The sequence below is a fragment of the Juglans regia genome, chromosome 1 (assembly GCF_001411555.2).
Source record: "Juglans regia cultivar Chandler chromosome 1, Walnut 2.0, whole genome shotgun sequence".
Taxonomy (NCBI): domain Eukaryota; kingdom Viridiplantae; phylum Streptophyta; class Magnoliopsida; order Fagales; family Juglandaceae; genus Juglans; species Juglans regia.
In genome coordinates, this window is record NC_049901.1 from 28,577,325 (window position 1) to 28,603,769 (window position 26,445).

The 26,445-nt window shown below is 39.4% G+C and overlaps 3 protein-coding genes across 3 annotated transcripts; 1 reads left to right on the forward strand and 2 right to left on the reverse strand.

The window, feature by feature from the left end:
* The first annotated feature begins 541 nt into the window (after positions 1 to 541).
* LOC118347721 (pentatricopeptide repeat-containing protein At2g42920, chloroplastic-like) lies at positions 542 to 2,388 on the forward strand. The gene has a single exon (XM_035687829.1). The coding sequence runs from the start codon at positions 583 to 585 to the stop codon at positions 2,191 to 2,193; it is 1,611 nt and encodes a 536-aa protein (XP_035543722.1). The 5' UTR covers positions 542 to 582; the 3' UTR covers positions 2,194 to 2,388.
* A 536-nt stretch (positions 2,389 to 2,924) lies between these two features.
* On the reverse strand, positions 2,925 to 3,728 carry LOC118347723 (AT-hook motif nuclear-localized protein 16-like). The gene has a single exon (XM_035687831.1). The coding sequence runs from the start codon at positions 3,726 to 3,728 to the stop codon at positions 2,925 to 2,927; it is 804 nt and encodes a 267-aa protein (XP_035543724.1).
* A 2,452-nt stretch (positions 3,729 to 6,180) lies between these two features.
* On the reverse strand, positions 6,181 to 18,798 carry LOC118348609. Its single transcript, XM_035690655.1, has 3 exons — positions 18,556 to 18,798; positions 9,408 to 9,564; positions 6,181 to 9,332 (listed from the first exon to the last, which is right to left on the reverse strand). Exons 1-3 carry the CDS (start codon positions 18,796 to 18,798, stop codon positions 6,181 to 6,183), a joined length of 3,552 nt encoding a protein of 1,183 aa, XP_035546548.1.
* Positions 18,799 to 26,445: the final 7,647 nt, after the last annotated feature.

Sequence of the window (26,445 nt, forward strand, 5' to 3'; positions counted from 1 at the left end):
GATCTGAACAATAATTCTATCATTTTTTACTCTTAAAAAAGGCTCCTCTAATTATCTTCATCAAATTTTTATGAAAATAAAGTTTTACAAACAAATCACATAAAAGTTTTCTTTTCGGGCAAATTTTGCATAATAAATTCTACTTAGCAGTCCTATCTCATACAACTGTTTTTATTTTTTATTTATCTTTTTTTTAATAAATATATAATCTCCTCTAATTATCTTCATCAAATTTTTATGAAAATAAAGTTTTACAAACAAATCACATAAAAGTTTTATTTTCGGGCAAATTTTGCATAATAAATTCTACTCAGCAGTTTTATATCATACAACTGTTTTTATTTTTTATTTATCTTTTTTTTTAATAAATATATAATATAAGACTGTTGAATAGAACAGTTCTTTTAAATAAACTCAAACATGCAAATAATGCTCTCAAATCCTTTCTCAACGAGAAAACAAATTTCTCATCAATCCCAACATGTCATATCTCATCCCACCCCTGCCTCTCTCTTTTGACTATGCATTCCCCGTAGGAGTAGATAAGAGAAACGGAGCGACAGAAAACAGGAACCACACGGAATGGTACCATGTTGTTGCTCCCTCACTCCATCGTCAGCCTCCATATCCAAATTCATCTCGGACCAACCTTACCTCACCATGCTTGACAAACATTGCACCACCATGAGAGACCTTCGAAAGATTCATGCCAGCCTAATCAAAACTGGCCTCTCAAATGACACCATCGCCGCTAGCCGCATCTTGACCTTCTGTGCCTCACCCGCCGGCGACATGAACTACGCATACTTGGTCTTCACTCATATCCAAAATCCCAACATTTTTATATGGAATACCATCATTAGAGGGTTCTCTCAAAGCTCAACTCCACAAAAAGCACTCTTTCTTTTCATTGAAATGCTAATGTCTTCACCTGTTGAACCTCAAAGGTTGACCTATCCCTCTCTTTTCAAAGCTTACACTCAACTTGGACTAGCCCATGAGGGAGCTCAGCTCCATGGGAGGATTATAAAATTGGGTCTTGAGAATGATCCATTTATACGAAACTCCATCTTACATATGTACTCGAACGGCGGGTTTCTTAGCGAGGCACGTCGACTGTTTGACGAAGATATTGAGTCCGATGTTGTTGCATGGAATTCCATGATTATTGGTCTTGCTAAATGCGGAGAAATTCACGAGTCCAGGAGGTTATTTGATAAAATACCATCCAGAAATACGGTTTCGTGGAACACCATGATTAGTGGTTGTGTTAGGAATGGGATGTTTATGGAGGCATTGGAGCTTTTTTCCAAAATGCAGGAGGAGAATATTGAGCCAAGCGAGTTTACAATGGTGAGCTTGTTAAATGCCTGTGCTCGTTTAGGAGCACTTAAGCAAGGGGAGTGGGTTCATGATTATATTATGAAGAACAATTTTGAGTTGAATATCATTGTTATTACGGCAATAATTGACATGTATTGCAAGTGTGGAAGCATTGAAAAGGCTCTTCAAACTTTTGTGGCCACCCCAAAGAGAGGATTGTCATGTTGGAACTCAATGATCTTTGGCCTAGCCATGAATGGTTGTGAAGAAGAAGCAATTCATTTATTCTCTAAGCTTCAGTCTAAGAATTTGAAACCAGATTATGTTACTTTTCTCGGAGTTCTCACAGCTTGTAATCACTCGGGCATGGTGGATAAAGCGAGTTATTATTTCTCGTTAATGACAAATACATACAAGATCAAGCCATCAACAAAGCACTATAATTGCATGGTTGATGTATTATGCAGAGCTGGACTCATTGAAGAGGCAGAAGAGCTAATAAGAAGTATGCCAGTAAACCCAGATGCCATTATTTGGGGGTCTTTGCTCTCAGCTTGTAGGAATTCTGGAAACATTGAGATGGCCAAGCGGGCAGCAAAGCATGTGATTGAGTTGGATCCAAATGATAGCTGTGGTCATTTGCTAATGTCTAATGTTTATGCTGCCTCCAGTCATTTTGAGGAAGCAATGGAGGAAAGGCTTTCCATGAAGGAGAAGCACATTGAGAAAGAACCAGGATGTAGTTTGATTGAAGTCGATGGAGAAGTTCATGAGTTTGTCTCTGGTGGCAGGCTGCATAACAGAGCGCCTGAGATATACTCATTGTTAAATGAACTGAGACTGGCATTGCAAGGGATGGAAAAGGTCTGATATGAGGCATGTCCATACAAGATTATTGACGAACTTATGATAGATGAAGAACTAAAACTAAATTGGACTTCTTTTGTTGCCCAGTCTGAGCTTTTGCCCACTGTTTTGAATAATCACCGGAACAAGGCCTATTCACTATTTTGTTTGTCATATTGGCTCAATTGCCAACATCCAAGTTACTGGTTTGGACTTCAATATTTCATTCTTTATTTTTGTGAAAATTTGAAAAATTGATGTTGGGAGTTGATTGCCTGTGAGAACAATATATTTAAGAAGACAAGACAAATCAAAATATTTATGGAATTGTAACTAATCTTGAATTTTAGGATCCAAGTTACATCGGATAGACAGTTTCACGATCTGCATTCTCAAACACACGTGGAGCTAGGTTGCACAAAGTACATCTATGACCCTATGTAGACAGAGCCATACTTCTGTAGGTGCGGGGAAGTGTAGGGGTTGCATGTCGTATCGGTGTACACAGTCAGAAGTCTGAGGCAAAGTCCAGAGCACAGACCCTTCAACAAAATATTTACACCAACTTCGTGATTTTTTTATTTTTTATTTTTTTGTTGTTAATTAGCACTGCAGTTATATGTATAAGTATAACAACCAACGCAATATGGATTGGCTGGTGACGCTACCGAGTTACATGACCTTCACCATTACAGTTTCACAACATTTTTTAGTGTTTATGCATGATAGGACATACTGAATTTCGGCAAACAGGTCTAGGTTTTGGACATGGTTCGGCCTGGTGCCCAAGAGTACAACTCAGGGGTCATGGTTCCATTGGTGAGCAAGTTCTGTGGGATTCCATACAAGTCGGAAATATCTGTAAGGGGATGATTACGGCCGTTTTGATAATGTTGATTTTGCATAGCTGCAGCAATTTCATCATCATCCAATGGCAGGCGATCAAAAGTGGCATTGATGAATGATGCAGCCATGATCACAACAGGGCCAGAAGCAATGAGTGCACCAACGACACCCCCGCCCACAACCTGCCCTTGAGCACCAGCCAGGTATATTGTCAGGCCGGTGATGCCCGGCGGGGCTGGTGGAGGCAAGATTGATCCGAGCAATGAAAGAATCTCGAACCGACCGTGAAGGGTCACTATTGCACCGGAGGAGGCTGGTTGTCGCAGTGTGACATTGGTGACACATCCACTGCCACTAAGTATGCAGATGCCACGTTGTTTCCTCCTAGCAAAATTGGCCAAACTTTCACTCACATCGCAGCCAGAGCTAACTTCCATGGCATGTGCACGGAGTGCATTGGCACTATCTCGGGTGACAATAATGGGGGGCTTAGGCTTGTTCTTAGAACCAGCTGGCCTCCCACGAGGCCGCCTAATAATGGTCTCCCCCTCAGCTACAGATGAAACTGGTGACACTGCCTTGGGCACTTTGGGAGACACGAACACATCAGAACCAGGCCAGGTGTGATTGCCGCCACTTTCATGTTCTTGGTTTCGATCATTAGTAGCTTTTGACACCAAAGAAGGGACTTTTAGATCTGCGCCTCCAGCCATTTCTGCACTGCGCACAGCAAACTGCTGACAAACAAACAAACAAACAGGAAATTCGCCATATATGCAGTCTAGATGTGAGTTTAAGTAGTGGTTTCTGCCAATAATTTTATCATAGAAACTCGAAAGAATGACAGGGAATTAGGAGATGGTTAAGTACAGGTAGTTTAGTACCAACCCTGCGCTTTTGTGCATTCATCTCGGTGCCTAATTCCCAACTGATCACGTCTTCATGTCAATTGCCTTCTCCAACAGATACCAATATCGCATATAAATATTCCACCTGGCAAAATCATGATTCCAAGTCATTAAATCGAATCCTGGCAGCCTGAATGATCATTTGAACTGCAATTGATGATGAGGAGTAACAGGCCAATCGGTAAGTATTCAAAAGGAGCAAGTAAAAAATCTGTACTACCCCGGAAAAGAGGAAGGCGATTAATGGTTTTCAAAATATCTGATACAAAACCCAAGTGAGATTGTAAACAATGAACTATATTCAAACCTGTTAAGGATACAGCTGGAGCCCTCCAGTCAACTAACTCAGCACAATCACATACACAAGGAAAGTGATGTAGGGTAGAAGTGAGACAAGAGGTAGAGCAGAATATTAAGAAAATAGAGAAGAGAAATGAACGAGAGAGGAGGGAGGAGAAGAAGAAAACAATCGGGACTGAAGGGGGGAGGCTAGCGCATCAGTTTTTGCATTCAAAATCAACTAACTCCAAAATTCCTTAAAGTGTCTTTAAGTAGTAGGGCAACACAAACCCTAAATGAAATAACTAACACATTAATAAAATAACAAAAATAGAAATGTCTGTAAATAGTAGGGCAATACAAACCCTAAAAAAAATAGACAAAACATTAATAAAATAACTAAAACATTAATAGGAGATGTCCTCATCAACTCTCCCGGGGTGGAAAAGCTTGACTCTGTCGAGTTGATGAGTCACACTAAGGCTGCAATCAATCACCCAACCATAAGCTAAGTGGTTGAGCATGCTTCTTCCGACGGCCATAAACACGTGTGAGTGGAGGTCTGAATCTGGTGTCCCTACCCACTTCTCTAGAACAGGTGGCTGGTGACCCAGGCAAAGGAAGGTCCTGCTGGCTCCGATAAAGCTCCAATAAATCTGGATCAAGCTGCTGTAGTGTCTCTCTGGGAATCCATGTACAGTCAGAGTTTGGTCGACCGACCCAACGAATAAGGAAACGCTGAACCTCTCCATCATTGGTCAACACAATCTGTTCATCTAGAATAGTATCAATTTTATCTTTGTGTGCTGTGATGGATGGTAATGGATTAGGAGTTACAAAAGGGTCAGGATCAAGGTTCACAGATGGAGGCAGAAAAGGATCACTGGAGGGATTGAAATGGCCTTTATAAGCAACTAAGTCCTCAACATTGAAAGTAGGGTGGTAACCAAAATGTGATGGAAGATCAATAATATATGCATTTGGACCAACACGCTTTAAAATTTTAAAAGGACCAGCACTACGTGCTTGCAATTTGGAAGCGGATCCAGGTGGACGCCGTTCCGGTCTAATTCGAATCATAACATAATCCCCAACTTTAAATTCAACATGTCGTTTATGCAAATCAGCTTGCATTTTATATGATGCATTACTAGCTTCAAGTTGTTTATTGATCTCAATATGCAAGTCATGAAGATGTTGAACAAAAGCCTCAGCTGACACAGATACATGAGCATGAGGAGACATGGGAATAAGGTCTAAAGGCTTCCTAGGTTTGTAACCATGAACAACTTCAAAGGGACTCATACCTATAGACCGATTCACCGAACTGTTATATGCAATCTGAGCTGTAAGGAGGATCAAATCCCAATTCCTAAGATTCTCCTGAACCAGACATCTTAATAAGTTGCCAAGACTGCGGTTAACAACTTCAGTTTGACCATCTGTCTGGGGGTGGTAAGCAATGGAGAATTTCAATTTAGTGCCAACCATATAACATAGGGTTCTCCAAAAATGACTTGTGAAACGAACATCCCTATCTGAAACAATGGTTTTGGGAAGACCATACAACTTGACAATCTCGTTAAAGTACAACCTAGCGACCTTAGACGCATCTGAAGTTTTGCTACAAGGGATAAAGTGAGTCATTTTCGAGAAACAGTCCACTACAACAAAAATAGAATCATACTTCTTCAGAGTGCGTGGAAGTCCCAACACAAAATCCATACTAACGTCTTGCCAAGGACAACTAGGGACAGGAAGGGGTGTGTAGAGACCAGTATTTTGTCGCTTTTGTTTGGCTAATTGACAAGTGTTACAGGTGCTAACTATCTTAGCCACATCTCTCTTCAAGCTAGGCCAATAGAATTGACGTTCAATCTCTTCTATGGTCTTATCACGTCCAAAATGTCCAGCCAAGCCTCTGGCATGAACTTCCCAAACTATAAAGTCTCTAACTGAAGTCCGAGGGATACACAACTTATTGGTTTTTAAAAAGATAACCATCCTCCAAACGGAAACCATCAGTGGTATCTGACTGCCCGCTTTGCAAAGCAAAAAAAGTATCCCTAAAATCAAGACAAGACTCATACTCTTCCTTAAGTCTTTCAAAACCTATGATCTTGACATTCATGATAGACAAAAGGGAGATACGGTGGCTCAAGGCATCAGCTGCTTGGTTCTCAACACCTTTCCTATGCTTTAAAGCAAAAGAATAAGCTTGCAAATACTCAACCCAACGGCCATGCCAAGAATTCAATCTTTTCTGGGAATTGAGGTAGCGGAGGGCCTCATGATCTGAATAAAGAACAAACTCCTGAGGTAGCAAATAATGGCGCCAATAGCGCAAAGCTTGCACAACCGCATACAGTTCCTTATCATAGGTAGAGTACCGTTGTTTGGCATCATTTAACTTCTCACTGAAATAAGCAACAGGGTGGCGTTCCTGGCTAAGAACTCCACCTATTCCTACCCCTGAAGCATCACACTCAACCTCAAAAACTTTAGAGAAATCAGGAAGTCGCATGACAGGAGCTTCCGTCATTCGCTTCTTGACTAACTTAAAAGCCTTAGCTGCTTCCGATGTCCACTGAAATTCTCCCCTCTTCATGCACTCCGTGATAGGAGTCATGATTGTGCTAAACCCCTTAATAAAACGATGATAAAATGTAGCCAGACCATGAAAACTCCTGACATCATGTATAGTCTTGGGCTCAGGCCAACCAACAATGGCCTGAATCTTTGTGGGGTCAGCAGATACTCCAGTAGAAGACACAATGAATCCTAGGAAGACAACCCGATCGGTGAAGAAAGAGCATTTCTTCACATTAGCATACAGATTTGTCTCACGAAGAGTGGAACAAACCTGTGTGAGATGATCTAGATGTTGTTCCTTAGTCCTACTGTAAACGAGAATGTCATCAAAGTAGACGAGGAACTTACCCATGAAAGGCCGAAGAGCTTGTGTCATCACTCTCATAAAAGTACTTGGGGCATTGGTTAGTCCAAAAGGCATGACCAACCACTCATAAAGGCCGTCCTTCGTCTTGAAGGCAGTCTTCCACTCATCACCCTGGCGAATCCTAATTTGGTGATACCCACTCTTTAAATCAATTTTCGAAAATATTGTGGCACCAACCATCATATCCAACATATCATTAAGCCTAGAGATGGGAAATCGATATTTCATTATGATCCTATTGATGGCACGACTATCAATGCACATCCTCCAAGAACCATCTTTCTTAGGAGTCAAAAGGGCAGGAACTGCACAAGGACTTAAACTCTCACGGATAAAGCCTTTGTGAAGAAGTTCACCCACTTGTCTTTGGAGCTCAGCATGCTCAGTGGGATTCATCCTATAATGAGGCAAGTTGGGAAGGGACGCTCCTGGGACGAGATCTATGGCATGTTGAATATCTCGTAGAGGAGGTAAGTAGTCAGGGAGGTCTTCAGGGAAGACATCTGGAAACTCCTGAAAAAATGATTGGGCCTCATCAGGGACCACTACTGGAGATGCCACAGGAACCTCCATAACAACTACAGCAAACACAACAGGAGCACTCACGAGTGCACTCTCAAACTCCGTAGAGTTAATGATATTTAACCCTTTTTGTTCCACAATTTTCTTTGTTTGTTGTGAACCAACAGGTTTTGGAGGTAAAGGGTTAAGATGAATCTTCTTTCCATTAAACACAAAGGAACATGAATTGGATCGACCATGAATAGTCACATCTAAGTCGAATAACCAAGGTCTGCCAAGAATGACATGACCGACATCCATAGGAATGACGTCACACCATATACGATCCTTATATTCTAAGAACTGGATAGGAACCAGACAACGCTCTTTCACAGCTATGGAAGAGGTATCAACCCAAGAAACACTATACGGCTGAGGGTGAGGCACTGGTTGTAATCCAAGACGGGACACAGTAGCCACAGAAACCGCATTAATGCAACTCCCACTATCCACAATGATTTTACAACCCTTATCATTGATTTTGATATAAGTATGAAAGATGGCATGACGGCGCCAATCATCAGCACCTTTTGGTTGGGTAAGGGTGCAACGTACAACACTTAATCTGGGTGTGTCGGGAGCATGAGGTACAGAACTTAAATCCACAGGAAAGGTTCGGATACAACCTAAGAAGGTACCCTCATCATCACCTAAATCACCAAACTCCTCAAGATTAGGCTCATAGACTTGATCTTCTAACAGTTCATCAACTATACCCTCAAGTTCCTCAATGACTAGGGTTCGACTAGGACAATTGGAAGAAATGTGACCAAAACCCTTACATTTGAAACACTGCAAGCGGGAGGAAGTCCTTGGAATTTCAGGACCTTTACCCTTATTTTCCCATGAGGGGGAAACATTAGATGGCGGAGGTCCTAAGAGTGACTTAGGGGAAAGGGTGGGCGTTGGGGTGATGGAAGGGCGGTTGTCATCGTGCCTTCCATACGGAGTCCTCATGACCGACTCATAGTCTCGGACTAAAGAGTAAGCATGGTCAAGTGTAGCGACACCCCGAAGGACAAGCTCGCGTCTAAGGTCATCTTTTAAGCCTTGTCTAAACCTACTCAAAGTCATGGCCTCATCCTCAACAATATGACATCTCATTCGGAATTCATCAAATTGAGTGACATACTCGGTCACTGGCTGATTGCCCTGTGTAAGGGCATTCCATTGGTCCAATAAATTACCCCTGTAAGATTGGGGCAGGTATTTCTCTTGAAGACGACGCTTCATTTCTTCCCAACTCCCAACGGGAGGCGCATGACGCCTCTCAAGGAGATCCTCTGCACTTTCCCAAAAGAGTTGGGTAGTGCCAGTTAGTTTCAGGCTAGCAAATTGAACTCTTCGATCTTTAGAGACTCTATACCAGGTAAAGAAGCGATCCATATCCCTAATCCATTGAGTAAAAACTCGAGGATCTAAGCAACCATCAAAAGTAGGGGCCTCTAGCTTAATGTTTCTGAATAAACGCTCCTCATGGCGAGTAGGAGACTGAGTACCTTGGCGGTAATGGTCTCGTTCTTGCTCACGATCATAATCCCTACCCCCACGATCATGTTTGACATGTTGTCGATCACCTCGTCGACGACGATGGCGTCTATTTTGGAACACTTCAAAGTTGTCAGACGAATGAGGGAGTTCCTCAAAATTGTTCAACCTAGCAGCTAGGTCCCTGTTCTCCTCACGAGTAGCAGCCATCTCAGTTTGGATAGCCGCTAATTGAGTTTGTACATGTTGCTGGTTATTGGCTAGTTGAGCTAATTGCCGAGTGAGGGCATCAAATTGGGAAGGGTCCATGGTAAGAGTACTGGAACTAGAGGTGACAAGACGACCACTACGCAACTGCATGCAATGCAACACTCGCTAAATGAAGTGCAATGGAGAGATTAATGAACAATAAATGCAAGCAATGAAAAATATCAACTGAACCAGATAATAATGTCTTTTTTTTTTTTTTTTGGGATTAAGTAAATTCAAAATACGGCAAACAAATAATACTGACGTTTAAAATAATAAAGCAATGGTCAAATGCTAATCAAACAAGTCCAAACACGTAGCAATGCTGATTTTTTTTTTTTTTGAAAAGACAATCAATGCAAAAATGAGAGTAAAGCTTCAGGCTATGGAAGTGAGAATGGAAACACAAGACATAGGAAGTAAAACAAAATCCAAGTGTCAAATAAATCTGGCCGTAGCAAATGCGGGTTTGGCTAACTTCTCTATGGTAATAGCAACACAGAGAAACAATTAATACATTTTCAAAACAAACCGATAGTGTAAAACCAAAGAAAGAGATAGTAAAACTTCCCTCTGCTCGATAATTGTGCACAATCGTTGAAAGTCAAGCGGAAGGACAAGCTGAAGCCACTCCGACTCCCTTTCTTTCTTTCTTTCTTTTGCATTCGGTTGTTTCTGCGCTGGAAGTCGTGAGAGAGGAGAACCCGAGGGAGAGTTAGACGTCTGGTAGAGGGAGAAGAATCGGAGCTGAGATGTTGTGTTTCCGGCGTCGTCTGCCTCAAGTCTAGTGGTTTTGGCGAGGTCTGTACTGTTTTCTCTCTTTTTTTTTTTTTTTGCACCTGTTGTCTCTGGGTATCTAGGCACTGGGTATTTCGGGAGAGGCCGAGGGGTGAGACGGAGGTAACGGGGAGGTCGAGAGGCTTACCGGCGGTGTGCTCAGGGTCGAGAGGGGTAGCGACAGCGGCCACTCACAGAGAACGAGATGGAGAATCGGAGAGGGCCGATTCACTGAAGAGAACCCAGTTTTCGACAAGGTCTTCGATGGGTTTTACTTTGGCTTGGATCGAAGGGAACTCAGATGGACGGGTTTGGATTAATCTATTATTTGAGAAAACAATAGAACCGGCTCTTGATACCAATATGATGTAGGATAGAAGTGAGACAAGAAGTAGAACAGAATAATAAGAAATAGAGAAGAGAAATGAACGAGAAGAGGAGGGAGGGAGAAGAAGAAAGCAAGCGGGACTGGAAGGGGCGGCTAGCGCATCAGCTTTGTATTCAAAATCAACTACTTCCAAAATTCCTTAAAATGTCTTTAAGTAGTAGGGCAATACAAACCCTAAATGAAATAACTAACACATTAATAAAATAACAAAAATAGAAAAATGTCTGTAAATAGTAGGGCAATACAAACCCTAAATAAAATAGACAAAACATTAATAAAATAACTAAAACATTAATAGGAGATGTCCTCATCAGAAAGTCATGACAGCAGTAAACCGTGTATAAAGATCTGGTGTGGTTTTGGAATGTTAGCACGATAGTGTATAGATTTCAGTATTGTAATATTTGTGTTTAACGTAATGATTGTACATTTTACTTTATATAATACAAGATCACACACTATGTTATGTGTGGGGAAATAAAATCCTTTCATTGTATACGAGAGACCCCAAGGATTCAAATCCACTTCCACGGCTTCAGATACCTCATTTTCTTCTTCTCTTCTCTCTATCAATATAATGATTCATATGATCTCTATCAAACTCACCTCCACCAACTGTAACGCTCCGGTCCTACAGGGATCGAAGAGTTACTCCCTATAACTTAAAACTCACAATTCATCAATATTTTTATAGACTCCAAAATATAACGTTATCAGAATACTACAAAGTCTCTTAATAAAATTCGCCACTTCTCAGAAATCTTCTATGAGTAATCCACTATGCTTAAAAAATCATCTCACCAATACTCCATAATCCTGATCCTTAGTTGGTCTATTCAAAAATCATCTGAAAAATAATTGGAGATAAATGGTGAGTTATCAACAACTCAGTAAGCAGATGACATATACTAGTGTGTAAACATGAGCATTTTCACAGAGTTCAGAATGCAGAAACAAAACATTTCAGTATCAATATGCAAATCTCAAAAAAATACATATTATCAGAAAATCAGAGCGACTTCTCAAATATTTCATATTCAGAAACCAACTTTTCATATTCAAAAACTCCTTTGGCACAACATGACTGTACATCTTCGTCTTATCATATCATATCAGAATAGAGACCATGTTTGATCCCCGTGGTAGGGTTGTGCATCCTGCGGAAAGCCAAGTAGAACATAAATTACCGTGTTACCAAAGCGATTGCACTCAGAACAAAAAACCACTATTATATCCCGTGGTAGGCCAGATGTCACTATTATCTCCCGTGATAGGGCCAGAGGTCACTATTACATCCCGTGACAAGGCCAGAGGTCACTATTGTATCCCGTGATAGGGCCAGAGGTCACTATTATATCCCATGACAAGGCCACATATCAGAGCAAAACAGAATCAGAATCACCATATTAGAATCGAAATCAGAGTCAGAACAGAATCAGAAAGTCATGCCAAAGGTTTTTCAAGTGCCACATCTTATCAACACAGAGTACTGAACATAATCAGATCACAAAAACATAACTTATACACAAAATTTCATATTCGCTCTCTTTTTCAAAGTTCAGAAACAGAATGTCAAAAATAAGCTCATGTCTACACCAGTCATGACAGAAAATACTTTCTTCTTAAACAGAATCTCATGAGTAATGCAGAACAAATATCTGAGGTTGTTTTCAGATTTCTTTTCATAGCAAAACATGCACATTTTTAAAAAAGGACCTCAGTTCATTTTATTTAATGCAAAGTCTAGGATAGGAACCCCGCTTACCCGGACTTCTTAGCTTTTTAGAATTTTCCTCAAAAACTGCCGAACAAATATTAATCGTCACCTATAAAATAATCACGTAACTTCCATAAATTTCCAATTAATCACGTATTACAATATGTAAGCCTAAACTCCTAAAATAACCTATTTAATTCCTCAAAACCTAAAATCTCATAACCTCGAATTATAAAACATCGCTTTCTAAAATCATCAATATTGATTTAATAACCTTGACTAAAACATTTAAAAGTCAGACCTATTTATTATTAAAAACCAAATATAAAGTTTAATACTGGATAATATAATTATCCCAAAATATTTTAAAAATAACCAAAACTATATTTTTCAAATAGATTAAACCATATCTAAAGTGTAAAAAATAATATTACACCCATATTGTTTACCCTAAAAATAAAACTTTACTTAATAACAAGTTAAAATACTTAAGTGATTTTTTGAGATTATAATTAAAATGTTCAAAATAAAATTTCCCACTTACTGTAAAAATAATATGCTACCATCGTACGATTTGAAAACCCTATTTATTTTCTGTAAATTTCTTATACTTGCCACAAAGACCATGTAAAAAAAAAAAAAACAGATTTAATATAATATATAATACCAAATTGAAACCACCCAATAATAAGGGTAATATTGTCATTTCATACCCAAATAGTGTGTAAAACTAAGTTTACGTAAATTCTTGAGAAAAACATTGATTGAGTCTACGGTGCAGCAGTCGGCGAGGTAAGGTGCAAGGTACTCATCGAGAAAAGAGCTAGAGACGCAACGGCAGTGCTGGGCGGAGGTCGAAGGTGGTCCACGCAACGGCAGAGCACTGAGATTGAGAGAGAGAGATGAGCAAGAGAGAGACAGAGACAGAGAGAAAGAGACGGAGAGGGAAGGAGAGGAGAGTTGAGTTCGGGGGTAGCTTATCGAGAGGAGAGTGACGAACTTGGATGGAGTGCAGCGCCCAACGATACTCGTTGTGTGGCGGCGATGCTCGGCTGGTTTGCGTTGAATAACAGCAAATAGAAAAGGAGAAAAATGCTCTGTTTTCGGGGACAAAAACAAAGGTTTCTTCAATGGCTTGAACGATGGCTTAGGGCGGGACGCGACGGTAGCATTGGGTCTGATCCGTGGGTTGCTGCTACGGGAAGGACGCTGGTGGCAGCGGCTGGATTGTGTTGTGGAAGAGTTTGGCAGTGAGACTACCCTTCGGTGGTGGTTGTGCGGTTTCTCGTGGGGCTCGGGCAGTGGCTATCACCTGGTGCTATGCATGGCTGGATAGGTGAAAGCACATGAAGCGTGGTGCATGGCGATGTGCGTGAATCAATGGTTGGGCATGAAAGGGTGGTGAACGTGGGGTTGAGGAGCCTTGGGGAAGATGAATACAACGGCAAGAGGGGCTGGGTTGTGCAGTGTGCGCAAAAAGTGTAACGTAAATAAATATAGAAAAACAAAAGAAAAACCTTAGGGAGGAGCAGAGGGAGAATTTCCAAGAGAGACGTGCATGGGGTAGTGCCGTGCATGGGAAAATAAATAAATAAATAAAACAATAATAATTAAAGTCCAACAATAAAATTATTCATTAAAGCAAAAAAGCAAATTTAAAAACAAACACTAATTAATATCACCAAAGCACATCAAAGTAAATTTCACAATTTAAGAATTATAAAATAAATCCAACGAGAAAATTCGATAAATTTTAAAACAAGAACAATAATATTTAAATTAATTAAAAAAAATAATCTTCCACATGAAATAAATAAATACGCTAAAATACGGGGTATTACACCAACTATCTACTTTGGCAAAGTCAGTTTCTTTCGTTACTTATTAGTCAAAACTTACTTGGTTATATTGATGGAACAATCTCACCACCCTCACCCATCATATCCCAAGATGATGTCTCTGTTCCGAATCCTCTATCTCTCCTATAAGCAAATTGGCCAACTGACTCTTAGTCTATTGTATTCCTCACTTTTATGAAGAGGCAATGAGTGCAGACCTTGGCCTAACAACCTCTTGTGATACATGGATTGCTCTTGAACACTCTTTCTCTTACAAATCCTAAGCAAGAGAATTACACCTCAAGGATGATCTTTAATTGATGAAGAAAGGCAATTGTACTGTAAGTGAATATTCTTGAGATTTCAAGACTCTTTGTGATCAACTTGCTACCATGGGTTGTCATATTGATGACATAGACAAAGTTCATTGGTTCCTACGTGGTCTAGGTTCTGAATTTTCTACTTTCTCTACCACTATGTTGTCCCACGCACCATTGCCTCACTTTAAGGATATCATTCCAAAGCTGAGAGCCACGACTTCTTTGTTAAGCCTTTTACTGATAATAATGCAAATGTTGTGGCCTTTACTGCTCAACGAGGGGGTCGTACTAGTCATCATGGTGGATGCCATTCAAGAGGTAGCACTCGTGGAAATCAAAATAATAGTGCCCGCCAACACTGCAATAGCAAAGCCGTCACTTCAAAATCCTCTGCTGCTTCAAATCAGCCAACTTGTCAAATATGTGGTAAAATTGGTCACAATGTTGCAGTATGTTGGGAACGATATAATCATCAATCTCACACAGCCAATGTTGCTGAAGCCTTCTCCAATTGTACACCACATGAACCTTCCAACTCAGATTGGTGTACTGACAGTGATGCCTCCTCCCATATGACTAATGATGCCACACAACTCAATCAATCTTCTTCATACTCAAGCAATGATCAAGTTCTAGTTGGAAATGACGATACTCTTTCTATTACACATATTGGTTCCCTTAAACCCACCCCTTCTCTTTCTTTCCATGATGTTCTTGTTGTTCCACATATCATCAAAAATCTTATTTCCATTAGTAAGCTCACTAATGACAATCATTGCTCAATTAAATTTGTTCACTCTGGTTTTGTTATAAAGGATCTTGCCATGGGACTGGAGTAGGAAACAAGTAGATGTGTTGATGGCCTTTACATTCTTGATCGAGGAAATCGAACCTTTATGGCCAGTCTTACCAACAATAAATTGAGTGCCTCTTTTTCTGTATGACATGCTCGTTTAGGGCATGTCTCAAACAATGTACTCAATCTTTTGAATAAAACTAGTCATTTATCTCTTACTTCTGTCTTGTCAAGCCTTGGTCTATGTTCAAGTTGTCAACAAGGAAAAAGTCATACATTTCCGTTATATCCTAATGAAACTCGCCGCCCCAACATTCTTGAATTAATTCACTGTGACCCAAATTTGGGGACCATCTCCCATAATCTCCATCAATGGTTTTCATTCTTATGCCATTTTCATTGATGATCACACTCGGTTTACATGGTTTTATCCTCTCAAAACCAAAGCTGATTTCTTCACAATTTTCCTTTGGTTTCACAAACTGGTTGAAAATCAATTCTCTTCTAAAATTAAATCTTTTCAATCTGATGGTGGAATCGAGTTCACTAATACTCAATTCAAATCTTACTTAGATGATCATGGCATACAACAACATATTTCTTGTCCATACACACCTGCACAAAATGGAAGGGCTGAACGCAAACATCTCCATATCACATATACATGTCTTACCCTTTTGTTTTATTCTCATGCTCCTGCCTCTCTATGGGTTGAGGCATTCTCCACTGCAGTCTTCACCATCGATCGACTCCCAACTCCTCTTGTAACACCCCGTATTTTAGTGTATTTTTATTGAAGGATTATTTTTATGTTATTCAAAAAATTATTCTCTTGTTTTAAAATTACTGGATTTTAATTGGGTTATTTTTAGGATTTTTTAATTTGGTGAAAATTATTTTTTATGTGTTTTCTTGATATTTATTTATTGTTATGCATTTAAATTACTTTTAATATTTAAATTAATTACTGTGTGATTTAATTATTTCAATTTGACTTTACCATTACGTTTAAATTATTTTATTTAACTTATGGTTTTAAAATCATTTCCGTTGGATCATTTTTGTTACCCAAGTTATGAGGATTGGACCTCATTTCTTTTCTCCTATTTTTCTTTTCCTCCTTTTCTTTTCTTTCTTTTCTTTTTCTTCCTCCTTATTTCTCCTTCTTCCCGCGCGATCTGCTTCTCCCTCTCTCCCGTGCGTTCTGTCGTCCACCCCCAACCCACTGCCGCCGCGCTGCCGTGACCTACACCGCCCAGCCCAGTAGCTTCCCCTCCTGCCTGTCATCAACCCCCACCAACCTCAGCCCCTAACTCGCCGCCGTTAGCCTCCACGCACGGCTTGAAGCCGCGGCCTTCACCTCCTTCGCGCGCCGCCGTCGCGCCACCATTGGCCACCATCTTCCTACCACTTCATCCCCGACCTCTTGGCAACCCATTGGACCCAATCCCGGCTCCGATCCGTCACCGGTGAAGCCCCACCAAGTCCATTTCCGATTTGTACATTTTTGGCCTTAAACCACCATTTGCGCCGTCATCCACAGCAAACCACCACCACCATTGGCTTCACCGACCTCTCTAGGCCCTACCCTATCATTTTGGGTCTTCGTTTGTCTCCGTTGGAAAGTGGGTATTTGTGACCCACGGCTACAGTGTATTTTACACTGTGGTGTTGCTCAGACGTTGCCTTTTTCAGCTTCGTGATCCTCCAGAAATTATCATATAGCGCTGTAAGTATTTCTCCAAAGAATTCTCATGAATTTTATGTATTTTTGCACTAACCCATTTCACTGTATTTTTTTGGCATGCCGGACTGAGTCCGAGGAGTACGGGGGTCGGATGGATTTGTGATTGGAGTTGTTTGTTTGATTGGATTGGATTGGTTATTGGTTATTGGTTATTGATGGATTTTGGATTGGTTGGTTCATGTACATTTCATTATTTCATGCATGTTCATGTTTGTAAAGGAAAACTGGGTTATCGTGTATTGCATTCATGTTCATGTGTTTATGAAAACTGGGTTTTCATGTGAATGATTTGTTGGGTGCGTGTGTATCACGAATCCCAAGCCGAGATGGGGCATTATCTCGGTGGAGCTCCTCTGGTTACTCGGGAGCGGAATAAATTGAGTAACGTCCCCTGGATTGTCGCTAGGCGACAATGGGATCAGATGAGAGATTCGTGCCGACTCCGTGGTCCTTCTGCTGGCGGGGACTAGAGGATGCTTGGCTACGTACGCGTTGGGCGCGAAACTGGGCATCGCTCGTTGTGTAGTGGATGTTTCCCACTAACGTGTTGGGACCGAAAGTGGGCATCGCTACGAAGCCAGGGTGTGCGGATGACCCATAGGGGAGATCATGGTGCATACATTAAAAGTGGACTATTTTCTGGGAAAATAGCGTGTGTTGGATTTTGTGTAATTCATTTTCTGGGAAAATGTTTTACGGATTATTTTTGGGCCAAATGAGATTTTGGCGTGTGTTGGAAAATTAATCATTTTCGGGAAAAATGATATTTTGAGGAAAATGCATATTTCTTCATATGCATACATGTTGGTGGCATTAATGCATTTTTATTCCTGAGGATATTTTTTGGGTTATACTTACCTGCGGTACCATTCTGTGGTAACGCAGATTTTGATGCTGATGAGGAGGAGGAGGGTGAGCCTGAGGAGACGGCTCCACCCGAGGAGTGATCTGGGATCACTAGCTTGTTATTTATTTTACCCTTTTGTGTTTTTGGGACATGTGTTAACTTTATTTTGGATGACTGTATAACTGCTTTTAAAGCTTTACTGATGTTTAGTTTGTATTTAAATTCTGGTACTTAGTAGACTTGATTAACATCTGCGTTTTTATTTGTACACCGTTGCATGTACACACACTGGCACTTCATTGGGATGTGTGACCGTGTTGTCATCATCCCGGCGTCTCGATTCCCGTGTTTTCTCTACATGGGGGTCGGGGGCACCACACCTCTTCTCAATGGTAGATCTCCATATGAGCTCCTCTATCATAAAACCCCTTTTTACTCCATGTTTCGTACTTCTGGCTCCTTGTGTTTCCCTTAATTACATGATTATAATTCTCACAAACTTGCTGTGAAAAGTACACATTGTGTTTTTATTGGTTACAGCTCTCTTCACAAAGGGTTTCTTTGTCTTGCTCAAAATACACAGCGTGCATATGTCTCTAGTCATGTTACATTTGATGAGACAAATTCTCCTTTTACTGGAACTCAACCATCTCATGACTTTGTTACCTTTTTTGAATCACCACTTTCTACTGCACCAATTATCCATTCTTTTGATACCCCTTCTCCATCTACTTTTACTCCACCATCTACATTGCCAACTTGCCTTCCTTGTGCTCTTGATTCACCAACTTGCCACTCTTCCTCAGATAATACTCTCACTGTTTCCTCCACTACTGAAACTTCCTCTACAACTCCTATGCAACTTGAAGTCTCTGATCCCTTACCAATACCGTCCTTGAACACTAACATTCATCCAATGGTCAAAAGGGCTAAAATAGGTATAAAAATGTCTAAAGCATATCATGCACTGCAACTACATTCTCCATCTTAGTTCCCGCATTCTCTACTTGCCATCAAAGAACCCAAAGTATTTAACAACTTTCAAGCATCCCGAGTGGATAGCTGCTATGATTGAGTAAATATGTGCTCTACACCAGAACCAAACTTGGACATTGGTACCTCGACCTTCCAATAAGAATGTAGTTGGTTGTCGATGGGTCTTTCTCACTAAGCTTCATTCTGATGGCACCATCGAGCATTACAAATCTCGCTTAGTTACCAAAGGTTATACACAATTATATGGCTAGGATTTTCATGAAACTTTCAACCCCTTAGTCAAAGCTTCAACTGTACGCATTGTCTTATCTCTTGCTGCATCATTTTATTGGCCCCTAAGACAACTCGATGTTAAGAGTGCCTTCCTCCATGGCTCACTCTTTGGAGAAGTATACATGGAGCAACACCCTGGTTATATCAACCCTCAACTTTCTTCTCATGTCTGTCGCCTCCACAAGACTCTTTTTCGATTAAAACAAGCCCTACGTGCTTGGTTTCAGAAGTGCAGTAGCTTTCTAATCAGTTTTGGTTGTAAATGCAGTCGAGCTGACTCTTCACTTTTTGTTTATCACCATCCAGCAGGCATTATTTATCTACTTCTATATGTAGATGATATTATAGTCACCAGCAACAACAACAAGCTTCTTGACACTTTAATCAGTCAACTCCGTCATGCTTTTTCCATGAAGGATCTCAGCATACTCCATTATTTTCTAGGCATTGAAGTCCAATCTTTTTCTTATGGCCTTTTTCTCTCTCAAACTAAATATACTTATGATATTCTTCAATGTGCAGACATGGTAGATTGCAAACCAGTTTCTACTCCAATGGTTGTTGGTCAGAAGCTTACCAGTACAGGGTCAACATTTTCTAATCCTACCCTATATCGGCCCTTGGTTGGTGCTCTTCAATATCTCACCGTCACAAGACTCGATCTCTCTTATGTTGTCAATACAGGTTGCCAGTTCATGCATGCTCTAACTGATGACCACTATAGAGTTGTCAAAAGAATCCTCAGATATGTCAAAGGCACAATAACCTTTGGTTTCAACCTCTCTTCACAACGTTCAATTTCACTCTTGGCATACTCAGATGCAGATTGGGAAGGAGCCCTAACACTCGTCGATAACCTTTGGGTTACGCCATATTTTTTGTCTCAAATTTGATTTCCTGGAGTGCAAAAAGAACAGCCCATAGTATCCAGATCTAGTGTCGAGTTTGAGTATAGAGCTCTTGCTCAAATTGCTACAGAAATTACTTGGTTGCTCAATTTGTTTTTAAAACTCAAGATTCATCCTCCATCTCCTACCACACTTCTCTGTGCTAATCAAAGTGCCATCTTCATGTCCTCCAATCCTATCACTCAAGCTTGCTCAAAACATATTGCCCTTGATTATCAATTTGTTCGTGAACAAGTGGCTGCTGAACGCCCCCATGTCTCCTTCAATCCCTCAAATCTCTAGCTTGTAGATGTTTTTACCAAAAGCCTCTCTCGATCCCAATTTACCTTCTTCCGCTCCAAGCTCATTGTGTACCCTGCCCTAGTTAGCTTTCTAGAGGAGGGGGGTTTATTAAGGATACAACTAGAACTCTACAGTCAACTAACTCAGCACAATCATATATACAAGGAAAGTCATGACAGCTGTAAATCGTATATCAAGATTAGGTGTAGTTTTGGGCTGTTAGCAAGATTAATGTATAGGTTTCAGTATTGTAATCTTAGTGTTTAATGTAATGATTGTACATTTTATTTTATATAATACAAGAGCATAGACTATGTTGTGTGTGGCGAAATCAAATCCTTTCAAAACCGTTGATCAGACATCGATCCCAGGAAGAAACAAAATCAGCCAGTTACAAAACACATAAACCAAGCCCCCAAATCAACTCAAGTATAACATGGTCAACTGAACTTCAATGCTTGTACAATTGGACAGAGCCAAACCCTCGAAGAAGTATCACAAAAACTCTTAATTAAGCTGTCGAAACAACCTATTTGCCTCGAAAGAATGGAAGATAGGACCTGTCAATAAGAGAGAATAAAAGGGAAATGTTAGTAGCTACGTTGCCAAGTCTCTTATCTTAGATGCCTTGTCCCAAGAACCACATGAGTCAAATTACTATCCCGTTTGGATTCAAAATAAGTTGAAATGATTTATGAATAGTAGAATAAAATATTGTTAAAATATTATTTTTTTAATATTAGTATTATTTTAAAATTTGAAAAAGTTGAATTGTTTATTATATTTTATGAGAAAATTTGAGAAAATTGTAATGATGTGATAAGATGAGATGAGTTGAGGTGAGTTTTCAGTCCAAACAAGGCCGAATTAGGCTCTGCTAGTGATGTACTTTTAGGATAGCTCGATGCGACTGCTGACCCAGAAGAGCATTGCTCGGATGTAGCAAGAGTTGGTCTTGATAAAGAAAAAAAAGAAAAATTATTTATTTTGATTATTTTTTTCATATTCTTAAATATTTTTGTTAAAAAAAATTTACAACATTATTATAAAATATTTTTTTAATCAATAAGTAAAACAATATTGACATAAATCTTCGGGTGATTTAGCATTTCTGATGAATTATTCTGTAACTTCTATTGGTTTTGAACTCCACGATGCTATGACTGCTGCTGACACAATCGTATATATTAATCTGTCGATTACTTTCCACTACTTTGTAAAATGTGCTGTCTTGGACAGAAGATATGTAGGGTTGTAATCAAGCCGAGCCGAACCGGTCTTTGGCTTGTCGAGCTCGGCTTGACTCAAAATACTCGAACTCGAGCTTGAGATTTTTGTTTTTATTCTTTGTTCGAGCTTGACTTGATAAACTAAACTCTCAACTTGAGCTCGAGCTCGTCCCACCAACGAGTTCGAGTCGAGCCGAGCCGAGCTCGAGCTCTAGTTCGAACTGTTTATTTTTTTATTTTTTGGATAAGATTTAATAATTAATAAAATAAAAAAATCTAATATTGAATTTATACAACTAACTAGTAGAACATCTATTGAATTATAAAATTTTAAAAAATTTATAAATAATTAATATCCAACTAGTTAATACTTATCCAAAACAAAAATATATTATATGCCTATATATATTATTAATACATATAATTGATATGATAGCATATATCTATTTCATATATGGTTTCCACATACTAGTATATGAAATTATTAAATTTTATCAACTAATTATTATACAAATTATAAAATATACTTATGAAGTATATTCGCTATATAGACATAAATAATTAGATTACATATTATATATTTAATTATAAAAGTGGTATGCTTATATTATTAGTTATTACATATATATGTGTGTGTATATATATACATAGGTATGTATATATATATATTTATCAATATATGAATGAGTTTTAATTGAGTCGAGCTAACGAGTTGACTCGAGCATAAATGAGCGAGCCTTAACCGAGTCGAGTCAAGTTTTGTCGGGTATGTGTCATTTATAATTCGAGCGGGTCTCTGCTTTCACGATCGAGCTTTCTTTTTCACGAGTCGAGTTCGATTCGAGTTTAACTGAGCGAGTACCGAGTGGGTTATCGATCAGACTGGTTCATTTACAGCCTTAAAGATATGGTTTTTGGTGCAGGTCCAACGCCCCTAGCAACAGTTTATAATAAAGATAATGATAGGTTTATTTATTATTATTATTTTATAATATATTTAAAATTTTTATTTTTTTATTAATTTGTTTTAAATAACTTTTTAACATCCTTAATTATTATAAAGAAATTAAATAAATATATAACTTTACTAATAGTAATTTTTGTAATTATTAAGTAAAAAAAAAATAAATAAAAAATAACAAGCCTATTATTATCTAAAACAAAAACTTTAATTTAATACACACAAAGCTGCAAAAACTTTAAAGAAGCAACATGTTCACGAACGCACACATAACTGTTAACCAAGAAAACATTTAAGAATATTTTGATTGAAAGAAGAAAAGGCTCGTTGAATTTGGAGTAGTCATTAAAATTTAAAGGATAATATTCTAATTGAAAAGGATTATATAAAAATAATTTCATAAATTGATGTAATTTGATATGATTAATTTGATTGTAAAGTTATTTTTATCGTAAAGTAGATTTAATAGATCAGATGAATTCATATCAATTTATAAAATTAATTTATGTAATTTTTTTTATAGACGTAACAGTATTCAAATTCAAAAGCTTTTACGCGTCAGAAGCAAATGCAATCTATCCTTTCTCTCTCTTTAGAAGTCATTACCCAAATTGGACCACGAGTGCAGCATGTATGGTATGTCCCGTGTTATGATGCTTTAACATAAAAGTAGTGGCAGATCACAATGTAATGCCAGTCTCTCTCGTGCAGAGAGTTTTAAAAAAGTAGAGACAGTGTTAACTGACATTCTTAAAATGTACTTTTTGTATTTTTTGTGCACCTAGTATAAACAACTCCATAAATGAAACTATACATGCTTAAGAATCTAAAGTGAATTAACACATACATTATGGAAGGGGTATTTCCCCCCAGCCCATGGGTTGGGTGTGTGCAAGACATTAAGGCCCATCCCGATCTAGGCTTTATCCTCCTGTGGCCCTAGGAATGCAAAAGGAGTTCGACCCACGAATTATGCCAACTAAAGGAAGGTGCATCGTGTGGGAAATCGGACTGAGGGGGATAGACAGGACATGCCGACCTTGACATCAGCCTGTGACACCTAGCATTAAACGATCTAAGCTGGCAAGTGGATGAGAAGCATGGACAACCCTTCATTTTCTGACAATGGGCATGAAAAGTGGTAGCACCGACTATCCACCGCCAAGGCACCACCTGGGGAGCCACTTTGTATGAATGGCACCACCTCAGACCCCATGCAACATTAAAGGCCTTGATTGGAGCTATTATGGGGGGTAATGTGAATCCCCTGAAACGAGGTACAAAATGTCCCTTAGAAACCTTGTATAAAAATCGCACCTAGGTATAAAAAATTATCTCTGAACTCGACTATTCTTCCACAATTCCCTAAGACGATATACTGACTTTGGCATCGAAGGTTCCTCGAACCACCACCAAGCCACCTCCTTTTTTTGTGTCTACAGGGAGGAAGACCTTGACCCGTGTTGCCAGTTGCTTGTCCAAGCGAACGAAACATGATGTTAATAGTGGCACCGTCTGTAGGATTCGTATAGATGTAACATGTCCTTCGTATGTCGGTGACAACCCGAGGACCAAAAACCTTATCAGAAGACATGGAAGCACGTTTTACAGAGATGGAACAACTGGTGAAGATGCTAACTGTACATGTAGAAACATTTTAGAATGAGAATGAAGCTTTACTGGTAGGCATTACTAAGCTACCTGAAGACACTGAGCTCAGTTACAATAGACAGGATGAGTTGCGAGGAGTAGGAGGGACGAATGTCGATATTGAAGAGAAGAGGAAGAAGAAGCAACATGAATTACGTGACTTGATGGGAAAGTACGAGGAGATGGCTAAGAGGGTGGGAGTCTTTCCTCAATAGACTAGATGCTCACCAGCACAAACCTGCCCTACGGTGTAGAATTGATGGCCATGCCACTACCATCGAAGTTCACGGTCCCCTAGATAGACCTATATGACGGATCCAAGGATCTTTTTGAGCACTTGGACACTTTTAAGGACCATATGACCCTACACCGGTTCCCCTGGGAGATTGCTTGCAGGGCCTTCCCTTTGATCCTGAAGGGTGCAGCACAAGCATGGTTCGCGTCCTTGGCGCCAAACTCAATCTACAGCTTTGAGTACCTGGCTCACCTCTTCATGACATAGTTCATGGCCAATAGAAAGAGAAGGCACCAGGCGGCTTAAAAATACCTTAGGACTTGGCCTTAGCAGCTATAGTCCTAGCTAGTGTAGGTTGTGATTTTTGGAGGAAGGAAAATTTTAGAGCTTGAATTGGCTTAAGAGTTTTCACCTTTGGATAAGTTAGAATTATTAAAGCTTTATTAATTTGGAGGATAAATGCCAAGAGGCCAATGGAGAATGACATATGGCATATTGATGGGGTAGGCAATTAGGTAAAAACTTGGATGGATTTAGAAGAGTCCAAGAGTGGTTTATTAAGGGCCTTAGTTTACTAAGATGAGATGGGCTAAGGATAGATATTAAAAGCCTTAGGCCCAACTTAGGAGATGTAAGAATTTAGGCCCTACATAAAGGATACAAGACATTAGGCCCAACTTAGTGGATATTAGACTATTGGGCCCAACTTAGTGAGATCCAAGGCTTTTCTAGATTGGTTTTTAGTAAGATCCAAGGCTTTTCACCTCTACCATTTCACCCTAAGAAAGTGTTTCAAAGCACTCTCATTTAGAATATCCTGGATTTTCCTAAGGAATCGAAAAGTGGTCTTTAGACAAGAAATAACAAAATAGAATCGGGCCTCAAGGGTGAACTCATCCTCGATGAGGTCAGGAAACTCATCCATCTTTAAGCAAAGTTTTTGAATCCTATCACAAATTCTACCATTCCGGGAGGGAATGATAATGGAAACTACTACAGTGAGATTTCGAGAAATCTCAGCAAGTTAACCAAAAACATACAAGAAGATAACATAAGCATGCAGAGGCAAACCATGAGTATGACATGCATGGACATGAGCTTGACCCACAAAATTTTCTAACTCTTGTATTCTTTTTGAAAACATAACCAAGTATTCTTGTAACGAAAACAAAAATAGTCATGTAAAGATACCATTTTCAATCATATTACTTGTTCTTATCCATATAAACCATATTCAATGTGGGTGGACACCTCACGACTTCCCTATGCACCGTGGTCTCCTTGCTAGTTACTGCATCATATAGCTGGCCCTCTTGACTGTGTGTGAGTATGTCAGAGTTCATATAACATGGCAATTCATAATTCGCCTTCATTGTTTTCAATGTGGTGCATCCACTAGCAGTAGGTGATACTTTACTCCGAAATCCTTAAAAAAGGACTCATTCGAAGTCCGTTGACTGTCATTCGCCAATTCAGGGGTTATCACTTCCAATTTAAGCACTTCAGAGTGGATAGATAAGTTCCACTAGGATATTCCCTTATCCTAGCATTTGGGGTCGTGACAAAAATTGTTTTCTCTCATTTTCAAAAATACACAACCCGAAATGCATGTGACATGTAGTTGTGACAAAAGCATGTTTTCCTTTTGTGCATGACCCGAACATGTATATCATGAAATCGTGTGACTCTTATGCAACAAAGTCATGAACTCATGTCTTATATCAAAGTGCACCACATTTATGGTTTGAAAAAAATTAGAACATGCAACATACTCGTGTTTATAAAACAACATGCTAAAGCATAAACCAAGCATGTAATATCACTCGGAATCAAACATGGCATTTACATCAACAAGCAACATCATTGAAAGTATGTAAAAGGCTGAAAACATAGAATGTGACAAGCAACATCATGGCAAATATGAACAAGGCTGAATACATAGCATACGACAAGCAACAACTCCATAATCCAATATTATTTATTGATAACATGAAAATTTTTCATGCCACATAAGTATGTTAT